The sequence below is a fragment of the Pelodiscus sinensis genome, chromosome 20, assembly GCF_049634645.1.
Source record: "Pelodiscus sinensis isolate JC-2024 chromosome 20, ASM4963464v1, whole genome shotgun sequence".
Taxonomy (NCBI): domain Eukaryota; kingdom Metazoa; phylum Chordata; order Testudines; family Trionychidae; genus Pelodiscus; species Pelodiscus sinensis.
The window spans coordinates 6,858,696-6,882,959 of record NC_134730.1 but is presented as its reverse complement, the minus strand read 5'-3'; the positions used below and the strand labels follow the sequence as shown (position 1 = coordinate 6,882,959).

At 48.9% G+C, this 24,264-nt stretch overlaps 1 protein-coding gene across 2 annotated transcripts in view; it reads right to left on the bottom strand.

The window, feature by feature from the left end:
- SEPTIN9 (septin 9) overlaps positions 1-24,264 on the bottom strand; it is a 264,222-nt gene that overhangs the window by 196,509 nt on the left and 43,449 nt on the right. Inside the window, exon 2 of one of the 2 annotated variants that reach the window (XM_006122951.3) lies at positions 22,645-22,701. In XM_006122951.3, coding sequence (XP_006123013.1) covers positions 22,645-22,701 — 57 coding nt within the window. Of the gene's footprint in view, positions 1-698; positions 1,399-22,644; positions 22,702-24,264 lie in introns of those variants that run through there. The other variant, XM_006122953.3, reaches the window with a different exon arrangement.

Sequence of the window (24,264 nt, the reverse complement as noted above, 5' to 3'; positions counted from 1 at the left end):
CGTTCTATCCCCTCCCCCACCCCAGCACACGCACTTCTCCAGCAACTTGGAGCCTAAGACTGCATGAAGCCAATCCCTTTTCCCAGGGTTATACACCCAGCCTCTGCTTTTTGTGGGAATATGCATGCAGCCAGGAGGCACCATCCTAGCAGCAGGAGACTCCTGACCTGTGACCAAGTCTCTCTGAAGCAGCACAAGCTGTACTGGAAAGGCAGATACTGTCTTAACACAAGCTTTGGCATGCAGGGAAAGCTAAACCACAACGTGCAGCCGACCTCCAGGGTCTAAAGGCATCCTTAAATGAAGAGCCAGAATATTTTCTCTCCCTGACTCCTAGCCCTGAGCTAACAGTCTCAGCATTCATCTGCCTCACTCCGATGCAGCAGATTGAAAAAGAGAGAGAAAGAGGGAGAGGGAGAGAGAGAGAGAGAGAGAGACTCAAATGAAATCCAGACCCAGAAAATGATTTTTTTTCTCCCACACCCTCCTCTGCTTCTGTTGGAAACCCTATCTGTCTGCAGAACTTCGGAGGATGAAAAAAATAAAAAGCAGAACATTAAAAAAATATAAAAGGGACCATTGAAATCAAACCAGAGCTTGGCTGGTTCTTCTCTTAACACGCAGACACTCTGGGGGGAAAGGACGGGGGTGCAGGACAGTGGAGCAATACAGCATAGATAAAACAATCAATAGCCTACCTGAAATGCGGTCCCTCTCCATTACTACAGGATATATTTAGCATCCGTGTGTCACACCGTCCCTTTTTTCGGTGGCGTCCCCTTCTTCAATCCTCTTTCCCTCCCTCCTTCCTTTCCTTGCCTCCTCCTCCTCCTCTTCCTCTTCCCAAAAAAAGCTCTTTGTCTGGTCTAATTTCTTCAATCTGTTGCAATCATGAATGCATCCAAATTACCACATTTCCATGTGCTGATCATATGTTTGTGCTCCAAACTGAAGTAGCTTTGTCTCTTTCAAAGGAAAAGAAAGAGCGAGGCAGAACCGAAGAGGAAAAAGGAGGGGGTGCATGACCCGCAAACTCAACAGTCCCCCCAAATACTCCACCGCGTGTACACGCTGGCAAAGCCCAGGTTCTCCAGAGGACAGTTTTAAAGCTGCAGCATGAGCAAATCAGAAGAATGCTCTCTCCACGCCTGACTCCTTTTAGTATCCACCAGGAGCCTCGTATACAAATCGACTCTTTGGAAGAACGGAGTAACAACACATCCAGCTTCTCAAATCCCTCCCTACTTCCCCAGTCTTAGTGTGTTGCTATTTCCTCTATCCCTGGCCCTCCTCCTTTGGTGGCTAAAGCATTTTAAAGAACTAGCATCCTGCTTGTTCCCCCACCCAGCCAGCTCTGAAGTTTCGATTCATGCATAAACTATTCCGCTGATGAAGGCTGATTTCATCCTCAGGCAGAGCATCGTGGTTTGCCTGCTACCAGAAAGGACCCGACCACTGCACATGCTTACTGTCCCACGGGAGCCCTGCTGGAGAGGGTTACAGCTGAATCTTGGCAAGGAGTCCCTGCTTCTCTTTCACAGGAACAGCCGGCTACCCCAGGCCCTCCCCTCGCTACACAAGCGATAAGAAAAGGGATTTCTGCAGCCAGCTGGAAACCAATAGTGAAACCTCCCTTTCCAGCCTGGCAGTGACAGGAGTCGGGGGCTGCCCTGTCACTCCCAAACAGCCAGAGCTTGGCTTCAGAAAGCACCTTTCTCTTACTCCCTTCCTGTGGTGTAATGAGCTAGGGGCTGGCAGTGCACTGAGCGTGCAGAGTAAATGGAGCAGCCATTATGAGCTCATGCACCAGTCTGGACAGTAGAGCTGCTTCTGCTGAGGGCAGGAAGGCGAATGCTGGCAAGGACTCTGGGGCTAGAGGCTATTCTTTATGGAAACAAAAGCCAGGCAGAAGAGATGCTCCCCTGAGAGGGCACCAGTACCAGCTCAGTACATACTGCCTGGGGGCTCTGCCATGAGAGTAAGGCCAATCCTCACCTGTAGGGTTACCAGGTGTCTGGTTTTGAATCAGACAGTCCAGTCAGGAAACAAATTGCGAAAATATAAATGAGAAAATATAAATGTCCAGGATTTTCTAAATAAGATGCAATGTCAAGTGTTGAAACCATCTGCCAACCCTACCACATGTGACTTAAACACACAGCCTCCTGGCTCCTTGTTACGGCAACAGTCACACAGCTCGCTCCCCAGCCCACAAGCCATTCTTTCCATGGGGCATGCTGGCTTGAATGACACAGGAATCGTCTCGGTGACTGCAGCCAAGTTGCAGAGCACAGACGCAGAGGATGGCACCAAGTAGAAATGCACAAAGGGTACCAGCACCAGCCCACACATCACTCCTCAGCTGGGCAATGAGAACAATTGGGTAATTCCACAGACTGTGAGTAAACAGGCCAGATGTAAGGCCCCAGGCCTTCCCCTCAGTGTGCCTGCACAAAGCCACAGCCACAGTGAGAAAGCCAGGAATTCTCCTGGGGCAAGGAATGGAAGGCCCTTTTTGTTAGTCACCAGTAGCTGAAAGGCACTGCCGTCCCACAGGGGTCCTTTGAAAAGCTCCGCGTGCCAAAACCCCAGACATGGCTGAGACCTTGAAACCGGGATGGCCACAGGCCTCAGCTCCCAGAGCTGATTCAGAGCTCTTGACCACGCTCATTGCTACTCCCATCACTTCACATTGACTCAACAGACATACAGACCCAGGAGCAATCCCAGAATCTGATTATATGGATTATTATTTCAATTACAGTAGTACAGATGCTCTGGGATCAGGGCCCAATTGTGCTAGGCACAGTACATTCTGTCCCAAAATTTGTACAGCCAATATGGACAATTATTTATATTGCATTACCATCAGGCACTTGCCCCTTGTAATGTGCTATGACCAAGGATTAGTTCATTATTATTATTATTTTATTGTAGTTGCATTTAGAAGCCTAGTCATGGACTAGGACCTCTTTGTGCTAAAGCAAAATGCAGGACTATGTAGCACTTTAAAGACTAACAAGATGGTTTATTAGATGATGAGCTTTCATGGGCCAGACCCACTTCCTCAGATCAAATAGTGGAAGAAAATAGTCACAACCATATATACCAAAGGATACAATTAAAAAAAAGAACACATATGAAAAGGACAAATCACATTTCAGAACAGAAGGGGGATGCGGGGGAGGGGGGAAGAAGGAAGGAAGGTAGAATCATAGAATAATAGGACTGGAAGGGACCTCAAGAGGTCATCGAGTCCAGCCCCCCGCCCTCAAGGCAGGACCAAGCTCCGTCTACACCATCCCTGACAGATGTCTATCTAACCTGTTCTTAAATATCTCCACCACCTCCCTTGGCAATTTATTCCAATATTTGATCACCCTGACAGTTAGGAATTTTTTCCTAATGTCCAATCTAAACCTCCCCTGCTGCACTTTAAGCCCATTACTCCTTGTCCTGTCCTCAGAAACCAAGAGGAACAAATTTTCGCCTTCCTCCTTGTGACACCCTTTTAGATATTTGAAAACCGCTATCATGTCCCCCCTTAATCTTCTTTTTTCCAAACTAAACAAGCCCAGTTCATGAAGCCTGGCTTCATAGGTCATGTTCTCTAAACCTTTAATCATTCTTGTCGCTCTTCTCTGCACCCTTTCCAATTTCTCCACATCTTTCTTGAAATGTGGCGCCCAGAACTGGACACAGTACTCCAGCTGAGGCCTAACTAGTGCAGAATAGAGCGGCAGAATGACTTCACGAGGTTTGCTTACAACACACCTGTTGATACAACCTAGAATCATATTTGCTTTTCTTGCAACAGCATCACACTGTTGACTCATATTCAACTTGTGGTCCACTATGACCCCTAGATCCCTTTCCGCCATGCTCCTTCCTAGACAGTCGCTTCCCATCTTGTATGTATGGAACTGATTGTTCCTTCCTAAGTGGAGCACTTTGCATTTCTCTTTATTAAACCTCATCCTGTTTACCTCTGACCATTTCTCTAACTTGCTAAGGTCATTTTGAATTATGTCCCTATCCTCCAAAGAAGTCGCAACTCCACTCAGTTTGGTATCATCTGCAAACTTAATAAGCGTACTCTCTATCCCAATATCTACATCATTGATGAAGATATTGAACAGTACGGGTCCCAAAACAGACCCTTGAGGAACTCCACTTGTTATCCCTTTCCAGCAGGATTTAGAACCGTTAACAACAACTCTCTGACTACGGTTATCCAGCCAATTATGCACCCACCTTATCGTGGCCCTATCTAAGTTATATTTGGTGTCGAATTTTCGCCAAAGGATTAATGCCCACAAAACAGATATCAGACAAGATCACAAAGAAAAAACTATTTCTTGCCATTTTAACCAGAAAGGACACTGTCTCAACGACTTCACCACCTGCGTTCTTCTACAAAGACCTTTTACATCTGCACTTGAAAGGGAATCCTCTGAACTGTCATTCATGTTAAAATTCGACACTCTCCGGAGGGGCGGATTGAACAAAGACCCCAACTATCTTACCCATTACCAGGATAGCTTCCCCAATTATCACCTCTAATATCATTAGCTCACAGACATCTAACTTTCCCCACCTCTAATATCATTAACTCACAGACACTTACCTTCCTTCCCCCCCCCCCCCGCATCCCCCTTCTGTTCTGAAATGTGATTTGTCCTTTTCATATGTGTTCATTCGTTTTAATTGTATCCTTTGGTATATATGGTTGTGACTATTTTCTTCCACTATTTGATCTGAGGAAGTGGGTCTGGCCCACGAAAGCTCATCATCTAATAAACCATCTTGTTAGTCTTTAAAGTGCTACATAGTCCTGCATTTTGCTTCAGCTACACCAGACTAACATGGCTACATTTCTATTACTATTCTCTTTGTGCTAGGCACTGAACAAACGCAAAACAAAAAACCATCCCATGACCATTCTCTTTCCAGGTGAATAAGCTTTCCATGAAAAAAAAAAATCAGTGGATTAAGAGAACTGTCAAGAAACATATTTTGTTTTTTGCGGGTTGGATCTACTGGATAATGGCAGCAGTGTTAAAAAAAATCACTCCAAGCTACAATACCTGCAGGCTACATCTAGATTGGCATGATTTTCCAGAAATGCTTTTAACGGAAAAGTTTTCCGTTAAAAGCATTTTCGGAACAGAGCGTCTCGATTGGCATGGACACTTTTCCGGAAAAGCATCCTTGCCAATCTAGATGCGCTTTTCCGGAAAAAAACCCCGATTGCCATTTTTGCGATCGGGGTTTTTTTGCGGAAAACAAATCTCAGCTGCCTACACTGGCCCTTTTGCGCAAAAGTTTTGCGCAAAAGGGACTTTTGCCTGAACAGTAGCAGCATAGTATTTCCGCAAAAAGCACTGATGTCTTACAGTAGGAAGTCAGTGCTTTTGCGGAAATTCAAGCGGCCAGTGTAGACAGCTGGCAAGTTTTTCCGGAAAAGCGGCTGATTTTCCAGAAAAACTGGCCAGTCTAGACACAGCCGCAATGTATCTCATGATGGAATCTGGTTGCTGCCAAGCCAGAGAGGAACAAAGGAATTGCAGGGGATCAGAGCAGTGGCCCCTATGGCCAGTGCCTGCTGCTTCAGAGAAACATACAAGAAACCCTGCAAGAACAATTATGGGATAATCTGTTCCCACAGTTTTCTTCTGACCTCAATAGTTAGAAGTTGGTTTATGCCCTGAAAATGGAGGGATTAGATTTCTTCTCAAATTCTTTCACTATAAGAATTCTGGATATTCTTGTTGCTCATATAATAGTTCCTAATATTTCTACATCACTTTGCCATACTTCTTCATAAAGGAAGTCAATATTATCTCCATTTTACAGAAGGGGAAACTGAGGCACCAATTGGTGACAGTCACCTAGCAAGTCAGTGGCAGAGCCAGGAACAGAACTCCAACATCAAAATTCCAGCCCAGTGCTCTATTAACTAAGGGAACATTGCTTCACCAATAGCTACATGAGGAGATGAAAGCAACTCTACTTGTCTGAAATTTAAAATGAGTACTACTCAGAGGAAAAAAAGACACGAGTGTTGCATGGCTGCACGCAGCACAGAACTCATCCCACAGTGAGCCTTCATTGCTAAGTTTTTCATGCGCGAAGCCAAGGGAAGGCTACGAAGGAAAGGAAGAGGTTATGGCAGCAATTGAGCAGCACTACAAAGCTACTGAGTGGGCCACAAGAGTGGCCCCCCATCTCAGGGGGCCGCAAGATTTTCATACCCAAGACTGTCTCCTGGGATAGGTTAGTTTTGCTAATTGCACTTGAATTTGCAGGGTGTGAAGACTGAACCGGAGCAGCACTGTGATTGGACTCTTAGAGCTGTTAGGCACGGGGCAGCTGCACCAAGGGCTAGAATTTGAGTGCTTTGGCTTTTTGTTCTTCTTGATTGGGAGGAGCGTATCAAGTTTACTTTTATTTTCATTCATGTTTGTCTTGTAAACAGCTGACAAGGGCCTAGAGCTCTCAATCGGTGTGTTATGATGTATAAATCTAAAGAAAGTAAAATAAAACACATAGCAATTGCTAAAAGCACCTGTTGGTAAAAATGTAGACTTTGGTTTGTTTGTTTTTGCTCCTTTGCGTAACACTGAAGCATCTGAGAAACGTTAATAAGACCCCAAATTCACAATTCAGCAACTTAAGAACATGCTTTGCTGAATAACTATTGTACTCATCCATGTCCTTAAGATAATCATGTGTGAAAATGGTTTGCTGAATGAAAGCCTAACAGAAGTTTGTCAATTATTTCTAGGGAATAGGCTAGTATCGGGGCTTCTCACCGCTGCTGTTATTTTAGGGAACTGTGAGCTCAACAGGAATTTTATAATCAGTCATCCTGATGCAATGTGATGGGAAAAGAAGGATGCTTCAGATCACATGGGTCGCATGGTGCTGACCTTTTATGAAAGCCCCAATACTGGAGCTGTGTCTGCACGCGAGAGACACTCAAAGTGCAGGGTGTTATGGATTGGCAGCTCTGCTAGAGGGTTATCTGATGAATTTCTTGTGCCTGGACATTTTTTAAACATTAAAAAACCTTGTTACAAAATGAAAGTGGAGTCACAAGACCCAGTTGGCAGCATTTCACAGGGCCAATAATAGAGCTGTATAGAAGGAGAGTTAGGAGCAGCCTTTAGGGAAGAACTATTGACAATTATAAAAATAGCCTCCAGTTCCCTTTGGGGCTGGGTGCTTAAATAGTAACCCTGATCTTCCAGTTCCAGCCTCCTGTGAGCTTGCTGAGCCATGCAGATGTGGGAGACAGGATGTGGCTTCCATGCCTTAGCCCTCCCCTTCCTCCCCCAGTATGTTTGCTCATTCCGATGGGCTGCAGACACCAGGCATTGCTCTCCAGTGCGGCATTAGGAGGAAGCGGCTGTGATGTTGCATCTCCATATTTTTTATGGCAATATGTTTTTGAATATGCAGAACTCAAATATGCTTTAGGCAAAATGGGCACATGGCCTATCACTGAAGAACTTGTAACCCTCCTCCCCCCCCACGTGTATTTCCATTTGTATGCCAGTGTCATTCTTGTATGTGACATTAGAAATGGGAAGTGCAAGCCTGTTTATTAATCTGCTAGTGAAAGCCATTTGTGGCCCTTACAGAACTTTATGGCCTGGTGCTCAAGACAATGAGCTGTGAATAGTCTGGTGTTTCCCGTGAGCCTAAAATATGGTTGGTCCCACAGTCATGTGACATGCCACCTGGCATTGGAATCCACCTTTTCCACAGGGGGTGAAGAATTGAACAAAGATTTGCTGTCCTCTGGAAATCCTATGCAAGTCAAGGGAAGTAAACAATGATGGTCTTCAGCTGGCTTCACAGACTGCTCCCCCCCTGAGAGGCTGCATGAAAACACCAGGAAACGAAACAACTCTGAGAGGGTGGGGAAAAGCTGCTGGATTCAGGAAAAGATCAGCTCAGGCCTGAAAAGATTTTACCTGAAACTAAGGACAACGGTGAGAAATTATATGTACGATGAGTTCTTAGTTTATTAGGCTTCTCAGGGATGTGTTTTATTTTGCTTATTAACTTGCTTTGATCTGTCTATCATCACTTGCAACCACTTACCTCCTACTTTTTATACTTAAAAACATGACTATTATCAAACACGTGTAAATAATTGTTCCCTTCACCCCCAGATAACAGCTGTGCATTTCCTTTTTGTTGTGAAAAGGGGCAAACACCTTATGAGCTCACTTGGTCTGAACTTCATGCATATTGAGCTAGATATATCCATTGGGGCTGCACTGTGTCATGTCCCTGTGACTGAGCCTTTCCAGAGCTGACCTGCTCTTAGTGCCTATGTTACTTTGCAGAGGGCTGTTACCTCAACTCTACTTTTGTTGCACAGCAGGACCAGGTGGTGGGGTGTCCCAGAGGGCTGGTAGGCTGACTCAGTGGTATGATCAGACCATCAGGTGACAGTCTCAAGGGGATCTCTGTGATCCAAGCCATCACAACGGCAAGCAGGAAAACAAACAGAATCTAATTAGAGGCTAGAATTTGGGGTTTAAGTAGCGTGTCTCCCACGCCTGAGTCAGAAGACATGGAGCTCTTTGCAAGGCAACCAGCTGGGAGCTGGCAGTACAGCGACTCTGTGGACAAACAAAGTGGCCATTATGTGATCAGTGAAAGCTCATGAAGAGTGTTGGATCCTGTTGCGTTGAGACAGTCGACTGTTAGCCAGGACACCGAGCTGATCCAGAAGGTACAGGTTCTTTAATTACCACCTTGATGACCCCACAGGTAGGTAGCAGGGTCTTTAGGATGAGACTCTCTAGGTTTCCTAACACACTCATCACCTTGACGCCTTGGTGTCAGACACAGAAGATCTGAGCTCCTCCCTTTTCCAGTGTTTTCTAGCTCAGATGGTGCCCATATGGGATTAGTCCAGGGTTACAGCCTGAGCTTTTCAAAGCTGTCTAAATAGTTTGGATGGCCATTAAAATTAGTGGGATTTGGGCATTTGCATTGTGGGAGGCTGGAGGAGGGGGAGAAGGGAAGGGTTCCTATAATTCCATGCTATTCTGAGCTGTGCTGGCATTGCATGTATTTTAGAGTCAATGAAAAAAACCACCTGGTTGGGACAGTTTGCTTCAAAATCCCCTTCTCCCTCAGGAGGGATGGACTTTTGGGAGCTTCACTGACACGTCATAATTCCCGTTGTGGCCCCATGGCACTAAGTGCCACCCCAGTGAGGGTGTGTCTAGACTACAGGGTTTTGTCGACAAAAGTGGACTTTTGTCGACAAAACTAAACCTGCGTCTACACTACCGCTGAGTTCTGTCGACATAATGTTGACAGAACTCAGCAGTTTTGTCGACGCCGGTAAACCTCATTTTATGAGGCATAACGCCTTTTGTTGATAGAGTTCTGTCGACAGAAGGCGTTATTGCATCTAAACTGTCCTTTGCGTCCACACTGTTATGTCGACAAAGCAGCTTGCTCTGTCGACAGAACTGAATGTAGTCTAGATGCTCTTTGTCAACAGAAGCTTTGTCGACAGTATCTGTCGACAAAACTTCTGTCGACAAAACCCTGTAGTCTAGACGTACCCTGAGCGACGCAACGTCCCTGGCACATGGAGCTGCCATTCGCCCTTGCTCCCGCCTTCCACCTTCCTATACTCCAGTAAGTGTGGTATTGCTTCTGCTCCTGCCCCAGTGCTCAGGCTGCTGGCAAGGGTGTGTTGCATATGAACTCTTAGGCTGCAGCTCCCAAGGCTGGGCTTTGAAGCGCTGCATGCTGCTCGCAGGGTGGGGGGAGAATGGAGGAGGCTTCATGCGCTCCCCCACCCCCAGGCCAATCAGAGTGTGGGGGCGGGGGGAGCTGCGTAAAGCTTCCTTCATCCTGCCCCGGCCCTGCGAGGGGCCCATGTCACTTCAAAGTGCCACATGATCCTCGCATGGCGGGAGGAGGCTTCCCGCGCTCCCCTGCCCCCAGACCCTGATTGGCCTGGGGGTGGAGGAGCGTGCCAAGCCTCTTCCAGGTCATGAGTGCCTACTGGGAAGGGGGGGCAAAGGGGCTCCCCCACTCCCAGACCAAGGATGAAGGACAATCCAGGAACTTATAGACGGGTCAGTCTTACCTCTGTTCCCGGAAAAATCAAGTCCGGACTAACTGCCCGTGTCTACACACGGCAGGGACCCCGTATTTCCAATTAAAGCCCTAATCCTCCTGCAAGGAGGTTTAATAGGTAGTTTGATTTAGGGGTTTTAATTTGAAAAACCAGGTCCCTGCCGCATGTAGACGCGGGCAGTTAGTCCGTACTTGTACATTTCAAAAATGGCAACTGGCCGGAAAGTTGCAAATCAAGCGCGGGATATTTAAATCCCAGGCTTGATTTGCAATTTCGAATGTCTACATTAGCCTCCCTAGTTTAAACTAGGGGGCTAGTGTAGACATACCCAAAAGGCTTCTGAGGACTGGATTGCCTCAGGGGCTGCACATTTAAAATATGGATAAACACTGAAGGAGGAGACTACTGCTAGGTCTTGACATTCACCCTGCCCCTCCCCGTTCCAGATACACCGGCTGACTCTGCCATCCTGAGGCTGCTGACAGAGCACAAACGTGCCCAGCACAAGGCTCATTATCAACCTTTGCTTGCCAAGGGCTGTTATTTCCCTCCCAGGGTATTTTCAGAAGAAGGCAGATTTGTTTGAAATGAGAAAACACGTGTGTACACTTCCCTCAGCTCTTACCTACCCACCCCAGAGAGCACAAGTGCCTCTGGGAGAGGGGGCTTATTGTCAGTTACGGGGGGCACATTTTAGTGGCAGCCTCTTGTTATGTATTAGCAGCCTCTCCCTTCACATCCCCAGCCCACATGGAACGTTTGTTTAATGCACACGCAAACTGGACTCCTTTCACTCCCTGCTGCTAGCAGTGCGTGTGCCTCTTTAAGAAGAGCTGCTGGGTAGAACTCTGTTCCGCCCTGGCTGAGTCTCCCTACAAAGGGCAGGAAACCCCCAGCACATCCTCTCCAGCCTCTCTGCTCACACTTCAGAGTGAATGTGCTGATGTATTAATAGCTGCTGGCAATGCAGAAAGAAAGGGGGAGGTGGAACAACTGGACTCCGGACCTTGTGGGAATTGGTTTCAGTTCCTGAGCAGTGCGAGCTCTGCTGATCATTCCTCTCCACACCCGCCCTGAGAACCCCCTGGAGCTGAAGTCTCAGTACTAAGCCATCTCCTCCACGCCCCCCACCACCCCGCCCACCCCAGTTCACTGCGCCAGCATCTCAAGGGCTCCTCTCTCCACCCACAATGACGGTAGGGCAAAGCACTGTCCTGCATTGGCTTGGGCCTGGTCTTCTGCTGGAGGAGAATCTGTGAGGATCTCAGATCTACTGAGATCTTTGCTCTGCTCACCTCCCACTCAAAGCTCCTACCTGGGGTAGGCGAAGGCACCCGAGAGCTACTAACCTAACCTATGGCATGTGCACTATCCCAATGTGTAAGCAAGAAAAGCAGCTGATCACATGCTGCATGGGTCCCAGTTCATTCTGACTATAAGTCAAGGACCCAACACTATTATTTACAGCTCTTCTTAATAAGCCAGGGCCTTGTCTTTCTTGGCACCTGCATCTGGTCTGCCACCCAGCAGGACAGCCATGCTCAGCTGGAACCTTCAACTGTCCCAGGATGTGACTGCCAGGGAGCGCAGCTTGCACAGATATCTGGGAGAGGTGCATTCTGAATGCAACACGCAATGGGTCAGATCCTGAGCTGGTGTAAATCCAAGCAGTTCTGCTGAGATCAACAGAGATACCCCGACTTACAGCAGCTGCAGATCTGGCCTAGTGAGAGCTCAGTTTCTCACCTCTACAACAGGGGCGGGGAACCTTTTTTGGATCGGGCTGCTGACCCACAGAAAAATCAGTTGGGTGTCTGCTGATCAGTAAGAAGCAAACAAAGACCCCCACAAATCCTCACAGACGTGGCCCTCGACTAAGGACCCCCACCCCATTCCCCTCACACACCAGAGCCTGGGAGATCCCAGGTTTGTAGATTTTGTGTGCTCCAGCCCTGTGGTTGGTGGGCGGGGGCAGGGTCTGGAGCACAAGTGCAGGCTCCCTATTGGTGGTGGGGGGGGGGCCCTGAGCCTTAGCAGCCAGATCCAGGTAAGCTGGGGGCTGCATCCAGCCCCCGGGCCTTGGTTGCCCACCCAAGAACAGCTTTCTGGGGGAGGGACTTCCCTTTCCACGCAGCCCATAAGGCATTCTCCTGAGACAGGAGCTCCCAGATGACACCCCTCCCATCTTAGCCAGTTTGTCCCTGCAGGGTGGATTTTGCTGCTTTGTGCCACTGAGTCATTACAATGGTTATTGCACTGCTGGACAACCCCACAAAGACCCTTTGCCAGGGTGCAGCGCAGCAGAATGCGAATGCACTGGCCCAAGAGACTCTCTAGGTCTCTTCAGTGATCTTACAAGTCCTGCTAGCAGCCGACACCCACCTACTGAGTAGGGGCCATGCTGCAAAAGCCAGGCTGGGTTGGCAACACTAAGAATCTTGAAGGCTTGGGCAGTTCTCAGCTCTCCCTGCCTGCTTTTAGGCACAAGAAATGCAACTGGGGGGGCTGGCCCAAGTCCACGAGTCCGAGAAGTATTTTGCTACCTGAGCCATCCCAACACCCACAGGAATTATTTTCATGATTCCCAGAATTCCGTCCGCAACCCCGAATGCCTCACAGCTCAGCGTCTGCCATGCATGGCAGCTGATCCCCTACTGCCACTGCAGAGGGAACAGCAAAGTCATCTCACCGGAACTAGAAGGACATGCTGCACCCCCAGATCTTCTGCAGCCTGGCTCAGAGGACAGATCCAGAGGTGGGTAAAAGGGTGCTCTGTGCCTACGGTACAATTAGGGGTTTCGATAAACACTAGACGGCAGGCGGATGTTCTTGCCTGGGAGGCTCACAACATGCCTGTGGTAAGCAGCTGGCAAGATTCCTTCAAGCAAACCCTTGGCTCTGCCACTTCTCCTTGTCTGGCCGAGGAGGGAAGAGAGTGCTCAGAGCCCGTCACAAGAACCAGCCCTTAAGAAAAGTTTGCAAACTGCCATCGTGGAGGTAAACCCACCCAGGAAGGGGGATTCCCAGCTTGCCTAAAGGCATGTAGCCATGCTTCCCTCTGATGGATGCCAGACAGCTCCCTCCTTGCACCGGATGTCGCCTCAAGACTGCTCGATGCACTCCCGTGCTATACAGAGGAAGTGGGATCATGCTGTATCCCCTCCGCACATCTGCACACGCGCACACTCTCTCACACACACATGCACTCAGTCGTGGAATATTTCAAAAGTACCTGTCAACACCTGGCTGGAAATATTTCACCTCTTCTCTGCAGATGCAGGAGAAACAGCCTGTAGCCTCGCTCTCTGCGTAGCTCCTATGCATGCAAAGTAGTTTGCCGTGCTCTCAGGCAGGCTAAGTGCCTTCCACCACTGCCTCCCATCAAGGTTGCTGTGTTCCTCACTGGATACATGTTGGTGCTGCAGGCGTTGATAAGAATGTCTCTCTGGGTGCACTGTGTTCAGTTTAAGGGGGATTGTTTTGTCTTTGCAATGGAATGAGACTAGCAGAGTAAACCAGACACATTCTGTTATGACTTTCCTTCTTCTCTGCTCCCACCGCCCCATCCATCGCTGCTGCAGCAGCTTCCCATGTTCGTGTGAAAGGGCAACAGCGTAAGCAGTTTCCTCCAGAGACCGGCTGATTTTTCAGCCTGTCCAAAGGCAACAGTATTTCAGTAGTGGCTTGAGGCCTCAACCCAGATCAGGGCCCTGTTGCACTAAGCACTGTCCCAACACACAGGAGCAGAGACCCTGTTCCAAAGAGTGCACTCTCTAAACACCAAGCCAGCCAGCGGGATCATGAAAGGAAACAGCTCTATCCCCATTTCAGTCAGTGTATGCAATGCTTGTCATGGGAGGGGGCAGGGTTCAGCAACGCACTTCCAGTTTACATCCTTTCTTCCTAAAAGTGCATACCTCAAGGTTTCAGCTGGTCACAGTGGAGGTCAGGAAGGGATCCGCACTTCCCCTCCTCCACTCTCATCTGTTGGGGTTTCTAAAATCTCCTTCCTCTGAAGGGTGAGGGATGGCCACAGCTGGAGATGGGACACTGGATGGGGAGGGGCAAGACTGAGGTGGTGCTAAGTATTGTCTCTCTCCGGTGCTGGCTGGCTGTTGCTCATGTGTTCTGGGTCTAACTGATCATTACATGTGCCAGGAAAAATCCTCGCCCCCTCCCTCCCAGCTTGGCAGTGACCTTGAGTTTTTCCCGCCTTCCTCTGCAGCATGAGGATGCAGGTCACTTGCCCAGGTAACATTAGCTGCATATATTTCACTTCATTATTGCCCTGACCCTGCAGGGCCTCAGGCACCAGTGCAGCTCCCTCCCTCCTGTCCTTTGCCTGTGGCACGTAATGGTTTAGTCTCTCAGGTACACTTTGGTCTCATTTCAGCTGGGCTGAGTGTGCAGGGGTTGGGGGTCGCTGGAAGCTTGTGACATACAGGAGGTCAGACCAGCTGGTCTAGTGGCCTCTCTTGGCCTTAAACTCTGCAACCACATCACGTGAAACCCAGAATATCAATATTCCTAAATATTTCTTACCACCCTGCCCACCTGGTCCCCTCCCCCCTCCATCCACCTGAGAAATCAAATACTGCCAGGTGGCCAAGCTATGCAACAGCTACTCACAATACTGAGGTCTCAACCAGAGATACTGTAGAGAGAGAGCTGAGCGCTTGCCTTCCACAGGAAGGCCGACCCATTTAAGGGTTCTTGGGTTGGGCACTCAAACCTGAGGTGTGGTGTACTGAGGACTGTGTTGGAGTTGCAAGGGGAGAAGCAGTTCTAGGTCCTGCTTACAGGGCTCTGTAGCAAAGCACACGAGTACTGGTCGCTTAGTTTGCCCCAGAAGAGCCAAATCAAAGCAACATGGTGCAAGTTAGGCCTTGCTGCCTTTGGGAGCAGCCTGTTTTCTCTTTGTGTTTCTGGATTCTTGTGCATTATCTGAATCCTTAGAAATAAAATAGTGTTATATTGCAACCATCCAGCAGAAATCCTGTATGGCTTTACCCACCTTCTCTGTGTGAATGCTGTGAGTATAACATGAAGGACCCACAATCACTAGCCACTTCTGAAACTCTTACCTGTGTGCACCTAAATCATTATAAATCCCATTATCCTGGACACCAGAACCCTTCAGTGCTTGCAGACCATCAGGTAGGGCCTACAGCTCTATTCACATTATGTAATGTGCATGCAATTGGTCAGGGAAAATGTCAGCAGCACTGGGCTCATGAGGAGAAGCAGCACCGGCCCCTCCCACCCACGCACCCATGCAATTTTGGCCCCAAAGCTTGTCTGTCAAAGTGTGGCCAAAAGTGAGTGAATGGTGGTGTGAATGTTTGGTGCACAGCTTGATGATAGTGCACAGCTTGGTGCACAGCTACCTCCAACTGATGCAGCATCAGCTTTTGTTTTCTGTCCCGAATCCTCTTCCACAAAAATCTCAGAGGGGAGGCCGGGTTAGTCTGTAACTGAAAAAAACTTAAAAAACAAGCAGTGGTTCTGCAGCACGTAAGAGACTAACAGCAAATGTAGGTGGTGTCATGAGCTTTTATGGGCACAAGCCACTTCTTCAGATGAATGGAGTTAAGGAGTCCAGGGTACAAATAAATAGCAGAGAAAGAGAGGAGACAGGGAGGAAAAGAGAAGGAAAAAATGGGGGTGGAAATATTGTCAATAGAGTGTCTGTGCGAAATGAGGCTAATAGAGGGGCTCTAAGGACCCGGTGCTTGGCTTTTTATGTCATTAGGGTTGGAATGTAGCCGCCCATCCAGTTCAGGTCTTTGTTCAGACCTTAATTCCAGGTGTCAAACTTGTAAATGAAACCAAGTTCTGCCGCTTCTCTCCCAAGCTGCTTTTTGAAATTGCTTTGAAATAATTTCGTCACTTTGAGATCCATTAGTGAGTACCCAGGCAAGTTGAAATGTTCCTGTGACGGGGTGGGTAGACCCCACACTAGAATGGGAGGGGTGAAAACCCTCTGGGCAGAGGAAGTCCTGCCCCTTCAAGCAGACTGGGCATGCTCCAAGTGCTGGGGCAGTATAAAAGGCCAGGGAGCAGCTCCGTCTGGGCTGGCCAGTGAAGGGGAAGGTTCACTAGACAGAGCTCCAGCATTGTTACAGCCCATAGTCCATACAGAAGGAGCTGAAAGGCCCAGAGGCAGCGACTGTTCAACCCCTATGGTGATCCAGGGAGAAACCACCGCCAGGGAACAGGGAGACACGATGGCTATGTGGGATGATGCCCCGACGGGACTGGTAGGAAGCAACCCAGGGAGGGTGCAGGAGCCGCCCCTCCCACCCAGGTATCCTCGGCATATTTCGGCAGGAGTCCCCGCCAAGAGGGAGTAGTAGGCAACCCCTATTCTCATAGGGCCCTGGGTCGGGACCCTGTGGAGCAGGGTAGGCCCGGGACCCCCTACCAGGGGCAAAACCCTGACTCAATGACTCTGGCCTTTAAGCCTTATTGCCCTGCAACCAAAGGCATTTACTGACTCTGGCCATTAGGCCCTAGTACCCTGGGGTCAAGGACATCTATTGATTGTGACTAGGAGACCGCTAACCCTATGGAGCAGACTACCGGTGGATTGTGAGTCCTGCACGGGGCAAGGGAGTTATGGACTAGCGAGTGGGCCGGGAGTCCGCTGACCAATCAAGTGTAGCGACCGCACGTCAAAACAGCCATAGTCACGTGATGGGGTGGGCAGACCCTGCCACAGTTCCCCACAGGTCTCTGTGTTACCATTTTGAATATCGGATTTGTGTCCATTAACCCTTTGTCACAGAGACCTGAACTGGATGGGCAGCTACATTCCACACCCTAATGACATAAAAAGCTAAGCACCGGATACTTAGAGCGAGTGGCGGATATAGGGCAGGCGAGCGGGGCAGCCGCCCTGGGTCCCACGCTTCAAAGAGCCCCGTGCATGCGCCATGTCAAAGGGGCGGCCCCGTGAAATTGTGCTGCCCTGGGCCCCGCAAAATCCTCATCTGCCCCTGCTTAGAGCCCACTCTATTAGCCTCATTTAGCACAGACACTCTATTGACAATATTTTCCCCCATTTTTTCCTTCTTTCCCTCTTTTTCTCTGCTATTTATTTGTACCCTGGACCCCTTAACTCCATTCATCTGAAGAAGTGGGTTGTGCCCACAGAGGCTCACAAACACAAAGAGGACGCATTTCAAATGCCAGCCTGGCACTAGCGCCTAAAAGGAGTGAGTAATGCATGCACATGTGGGTACTTTTTGGCACAGGGCTGCACACAGCTGGGGTAGCCCTTCTGGTGCATAAAACAAAAGGGAATAGAGACTGCCTTAGGAAATTCAAATGACCTCATCTAGGAACACGTTCAAGTCAACCACGCTTCAACAACCAGCTGTTAACTCCTTTGCTGCTGGTCAAAGTGAAGGTCAGAGGCCAGGCCTCAAAGAATGACCTTCCATCAGTATCCCAATCACAGCCCCAAACTCTGCAGACCCCCTCGGTCTAAGCTACTGAGGTTGGAACCGTTATAACCAAATATGCACAGGGAAGTTTTCAGCAGGCCTCAGCCACTCCAATGGAGAGTCATTCAGCTCCAGAAAGCACCCTATGTCGCTGAATCCTTCAGGGCTATATTTATCCTCACAACTCTGCTGTGAGACGGGGCCGTGTGGTGCGGTTATCCCCAGGCTGCAAGTGGGGACCTAATACTTGCCCAAGGTCGAACAGGAAGTGTGTGACAGAGCAGGGAATTGAGGCACCTCCCCTCCCCCACAGAACCTAACCACTGGACCTAGCTAGATGGCATCCTGGAACCAGAGGAGCTGTCCTGCTTACTGGCGAGGCAAAGTGGCATTGGTACAGCAGGGAGGGGAGAAGATGGGCTTGGGGTCACGGGGCCAGGGTTCAAGACAACTCTGGGCCAGTTCTTCACACCATTGCTGATGGACAGAGCTCTTTAAAATCTGGCTTGCAGGGTGTGATGGCAATGGAAAGGCCCCTTAGGGCAGCAAAAATTAAAACGCCATCCCTGACTGAGCAACAGTTATAAGGGAAGCCCCACAATCAACCCAGTTATAAGTGCTCTGAAGGGCAAGGCAAGAGAGTGGGGAGAGGAAATTTGGCCCTGAAATGAATGGAAACGGAGCCAATGGAGCTGTAAATATTGACTGTGGCATAAGCCAAAGTGCTGAACTGCTCATTAAGATTTTCAATGTGAAAAAGTTTTTTAAAATAAAAAGGATTCACACCAGAAAAAGGGAAAAATACATACTCAGTGTCCGAAGAAACCATTCTAAAGCAACTATTCTGTGTCTTTCAAACTAGCACCTCTGTACTCCAGGTACACTGGGACATCTACTAAGGCCTTGTCTACATTAGCATGTTTCATTGAGAAAACTGCCTTTGGATGACAAAAATCTCTGAGTGTCCACATCACAGCACGACAAATGTTGTGACATATAGCTGTTATGAGACAAAAAATGTCCAGCGCCATGAGGGATTTTCGTTTCTGCACTGTCGACAATCACGCAGTGTGTACCAGATGGGCTTTTTTCTGAGTAAGTCTGTGGCACATTGGAAACAGGCATGGTGACTGTTGATCCAAATGCTCCCCAGCTCAGAGCAATGTGGAGCTTTTGGATCTAATCAATGTGTGGGGTGAAGATTCGGTGCAATCAGAGCTGCAAGTGAACTGTAAGAACTGGGTCACATATCTCGAGCCCTGTGTGAGAAGGGGTATGAGCGAGACACCCTACAATGCAGAACCAAGATCAAGTAACTCTGGCAGGCCTAGCACAATGCAAAGGAAGCAAACAGCCAGTCTGGTGTTGCCCTCAAAACATGCTGGTTTTATAAAGAACTGGAGGGAATTCTGGGTGGGGACCCTATGGCCAATCCTGTGACAACTTGTGCAAGGAACTGGTCTCAAGCGATGTTTGTGAGGATGCTCAACAACTCCTCATTGAAGAGACGCTGCATGCTAAAGCAATGGAAGGTACGTTGCTGTGCAGGTTGGTGGCTGAGTGGGCGGCGGCCATGTCCCTGTGCCATAGGGCAGGGTTATGTGTTTTCCTTTAGCTCTCTCTTTTCTAAAACTCTCCCGTGTGTTTGCTTTGACGCGTGTATAATGTTGATTGCCTCAGGGAAGTGTCTAATGTAGAGAGAGCACCTCAGAGTAGGGACATCTCAGCCCCTGGTCTAGTGGCCAGAAGGTTGATGGGTTGAGCCTCCCAGGAATCCTGGGCCCAGCTTTGCTGGAATTACAAGGGCTTGGCCACACAGGAGAGTGGAAGGGGAGCCCTTGAGGTCAGGGGGTCTCTGTGTAAATGGAGTGGGAGCAGGGACTCAGATCCTTTCACTAGCACATTTCACCGGGTAGTGTAGAAGCCAGGACAGTACTGCACAGTAGCAGTACCATTCCCCTACTTACTCAAGGGGAACATCTACACGGCAGCATTGTTTCAGAATAATTGACATTATTCCGAAAATCATAGTGCGCGTCTACACTGCAAGCCATTATTTCAAAATGTCGAGCTGGAGGACTTCTCATTCCAACTCGTGGTAACCCTCATTTCACGAGGAACAAGGGAAGTCCCAGGAAGAGTATTCTTCCTTCAACTTCCTGCTGTGAACAGGAATTAAGCTATTTCGACTTCAGCAAACACTTGTGGAAATGGATTTATGGAGGCAAGCAGCAGCCAGTTCCCTCTGTTCCTCAGCATCTCCTCCAGAAAGTTTCCCCCAGCCATTTGGATAGCTGCATCCATGGCTCTATTTGAACTAGCAGTGAGCAGTGCAGCAGGCAGGTGGAGCTGTAGGTGGGTATCTGTTACTCACAGAGCTAAGTGCTGGGGCTCTAGCATTTTATGTGCAAGCAGCTTAGGCCTGGATGAGTTCCTGAACCTCCTGGTGCCACACTGAGCTAAGTCCCTCCTGAAACTCGACCCTCATTCTAGACCCACACCTCATACTCCTGCAACTGGGGAGGAAGTTGTTTCCAGGCTCCCCAGCACAGCCGTGAGAAGTCATTTCCCAGGTTGCAAAAACAAAGGAGTCCACTCCATTTGAAATGGGGTTTGTTTTCCTTGGGAAATGTCACTGCACTGGCGGTGCAGCCCAACACATGGGGACTTGCACTGGCACTCAGCAGACCTCGACTCCAATCCTGCCTTTGCCACTGACATGCTGGGTGGACTTGGGCAAGACACTGACCCTCTCTGAGCCTGGTTCCCAGCCGATGCATCACCTGTCTTGTCTAGCTGCTGGGAGTGACCCTGTGTCTGTACAGTACTTCTGACCATTCATCCCTGACCTTGGGGTATTAGATAGCAATAACTGTGGAACTCCCATCGGGGATCTTGCTGGACAAGGGACATCATTTGGCAAACAGTGGCACTGTGTCTAATCTGCGGATTTGCTTCAATCCCACAGACAGAGACAAGCACCTACAGGATCTATATAGTACATTTTTAAAACTGAAATGCTCACCTGGAGAAGTGAAAAACAGACAGAGCCAGAAGAGCACCCAGACATGAACTACTTCAAGACAGGCCAAGAAGAGAAAACAACAGAATTCAACTTGTCATCACCTACAGCCCCCAACTTAAACCCCTCCAACGCATTATCCACAATCTACACCCTATTCTGGAAAATGGCCCCTCACTCTCACAGGCCTTGGGGAAAAGGCCAGTCCTCATCTACAGACAACCCCCTAACTTCAAACAAATTATTTCCAGCAACCACACAGCACACTTCCATCATACTCATCCAGAAACCCACCCCTGCAATCAACTCCAGTGCCAACTCTGTCCACTCATCTATGCAAGTGATTTCATCACTGGATCCAACCATATCAGCCGCTACATCAGGGGCTCATTTAACTGCAAATCCACTAATGTGATCTATGTCATCAAATGCCAGCAGTGCCCCTCTGCCATGTATATTGGCCAAACTGGACAGTCTCGACGGGAAAGAATTAATGGACACAAAACAGATATCCAAAAAGGCAACACACAGAAACCTGCTGGAAAACACTTTATTCTGCCCGGATACTCATTAGTGAATGTCAAAGTCACCGTGTTGTTTCAGGCCAATTCCGCAAGTCAAATACACAGGCGCTAGGGTTCCTCAAGCAAGATTGGTGCTTGGTACATTGCTAGGCTAAGCACAGCACCTCTGTCCTTCCAGCCCTGCCTCAGCCAGAACCCTTCCTTTGTATCTCTAACTTTCATTCCATCCTGGTTTTCTCCTTTTTGGTTCCCTCTAAGCAGTTTTCTGGGCTCTTCCCACTACCCCCCTCAACTCTACCCAGATGGAAATAGATCCAGCCCTGTCCCCAAATCCTTTGCATTGGCTGCATTGAGCATCTTCCTACTGGGGACTTCTGCAACATCCCCCATACCAGTGTTCCCTTTAAGATGAGCTCTTGGACAGCCACCCAGAGAGCCTCCCAGCTGATTTGCAGAGCACACACAGCTGCCCATAGCCAGCAGCATGTCCTTCTATAGGTAGGGCACATCTGTACATGTCTCTGTGAACATAACAAAATTTATTCTACACATGGGTGGAAAAAATAAGAGGGAACATTGCTCCTTACTACGGCCTTTCTGCTCTTCTAACTGAGTTCCACTGGCCTCCTCTGAGATCTGGACACGTGGGATGTTTGGGACTGAGCACTGGGTTAGTGCAAATCTCAGACATGACCTCCTAGATAAGTGCAACCCCCCAGGAACCAATGTGGCCTAAGTAGCCCCCAGGTGGGTCTAAGCTGCACCAGGGTCCAAGCTGGCTCCAGGACAATCCCAGGCCAGGTTAGATCTAATGACTCTAAAAATCTATTACTCTATAACTTCCCATATTCCTAAAGTCCATGCTGCCCTCGGGCATTGCCCCTATTGCTCCATTATCTCCTCCCCCGACTGGGCTGAGTTCTCACAGTTAGCAGCCGCAGGACTGTAAAGCTCTGCTCATACCATGCAGAGAGGGATTCCAACCGAACCAAAATGCTGCTGAAGAGAGACGAGAGAGAAGTGCAGCAATGAGTCTGCGAGACACCTGTTTAAAGAGGGAAACCCTCCCACCAGCTTCCCACTGAATTGGAAACAGCTTAAATCATGTCAAGCTGCAATTAAGAATGTCATTTTAAGCAGAAGCACACACAATCCATAAATCTCCATGTGCAATAAAACATAATGGCTAAGGTGAGTGAGCAAGAGCCATTTATTACCAGAAATGTAATTCAGCCTCAGGGTACTCTCACTTTCTGCTCACGGTGTCAAACCCTTGACTTAAGGTGCGGCTTTCTCATGATCTGCCATTCAATAGGTAATTCATCTCTAATTCTACAGTGTCAAATACATAGGGTATGGAAGCCTCTCTCTGCATTCATTAGCAGCCAGCTCCCCTTCTAACAGCACTTGATATTTGACAAAAGGTGGAAGAGCTTCTCCCTAACAGCTAGGCGGCAAGCACAGGAGAAGTGACCTTTCTACCGGAGGAGAGCATCTCAGGGAAACAGGTGTATTAATGCCACTTACTTGGACTTGTTGGGTCGCCAAGCCGCCGCAATCTCCCGCTGGAGGTCCTGTTGATTCCTAGAGCAAAAAAATCACTTGTAAGGTGCAAGCTAACAAATGTGAATCAGGAATGTGGTCTGGTGTCCAAGCTGTGATCCCTGATCTGCCAAGTCACCCATATCCTGCTGGCGTCTGCTTTGTGAAGAAACATGGCCTATAACATCTTAAAAATGGGTATTCTGAATGGAGAAATATTTCACTGATAACCTCCAGCTTCCCCTGAAGTTTACAATGGCTGATAGTGGTTGTTACTATTATTTTGTAATTTCAGAAGCTGCAGACGTATTTAAAGATCATGAAATTGGAGAAGAAAGTTCTGAAGTAATTGGGTGGGACACAAGCATCTTTCAGCCTAGGACTTTTTAAATATATATATTCATGCACAAGAATGTTTTCTCCAGCGAGAAGCCACAGACATACCCTGGATTTTGCAGCGAAGTGAGTTTTGCTAAAACACGCAAACCCAACATTCAACCCCTATCAGTCTCTGTGTTGGTGCATGCCCATGCAGGGACTGAGAAGGGATGACATTTGCCTCCCGTATCTTGGGACTGCCCAGAATCAGCATGGCCTCGGGTGCAGGTTATATCAGCAATGGTCTGTGTGCAGCACCGCAGAACACATTTCATTACCACATCATGACCCAGACACATCTGTGAACACATTCTGTGCTGAGACCTGAGTGGCTGTGTCCAGACTCAGGGTTTTTTTCGAAAAAAGTATCCTTTTTTCGAAAAAACTTCACCTGCATCTAGACTACAGCCGCGTTCTTTCGAAATTAAATCAAAAGAATGCGGCTTTTCTTTCAACGGCGGTAAACCTCATTGCACGAGGAAGAACGCCTTTTTCGACAGAGATCCGTCGAAAATAGGTGAGTGTGGACGCGGGGAGGCCATTTTTTCAAAAATAATGGCCTCCAGGAAGAAGCCCTGGTGGACAATCTGGGGCATGCCTTGCATGTCTCTGGTTCCTGTCTGCAGCCATTTCTTAAAGGGACAGGCATCCTCATAGCCACTTGTGGCAGCAAAGCAGCCAGAGCACACGGCTGGTGAAGTGCAGCATGGCCCAGCCCCAAGACCCTCTTGGCCCTTCTAGAGAGCCTTCTGGGGCCCCAACCAGGGTCTCCAAATGCCGGGCACCATTATGGTCTGGGCCAGAGCTCAAGACCCTTCTCAAGCTCTGGGGAGAGGAGGAGGCCTTACAAGCCCTAAAAAGCCGGCGGCGAAATATGGACATTTATGGCCGCATGGCAGAGGCCCTGGCCCAGAAAGGACACTACCCCCGCACCCAGGACCAGGTGCACTCCAAAGTTAAGGAGCTGCGCCAAGGGTATGTGAAGGCCAGGGAGGATAGCTCCTATTCTGGGGCAACCCTCCACTCCTGCCCTTATTATACTGAGCTGGACCAGATCCTGGGTGGTGGTGAAGCACGCACACCACGGCGTCTCGTGCAGTCAGGCTTGGCGGACCCTGTGGTGGACGCGCCAGAGCAGGACCCAGAGCAGTCTGGAGACGGGGACATGGTGCCAGAGGAGGACAGTGACGAGACGGCGACCCTCACCCTGGAGCCAGTCACACAGAC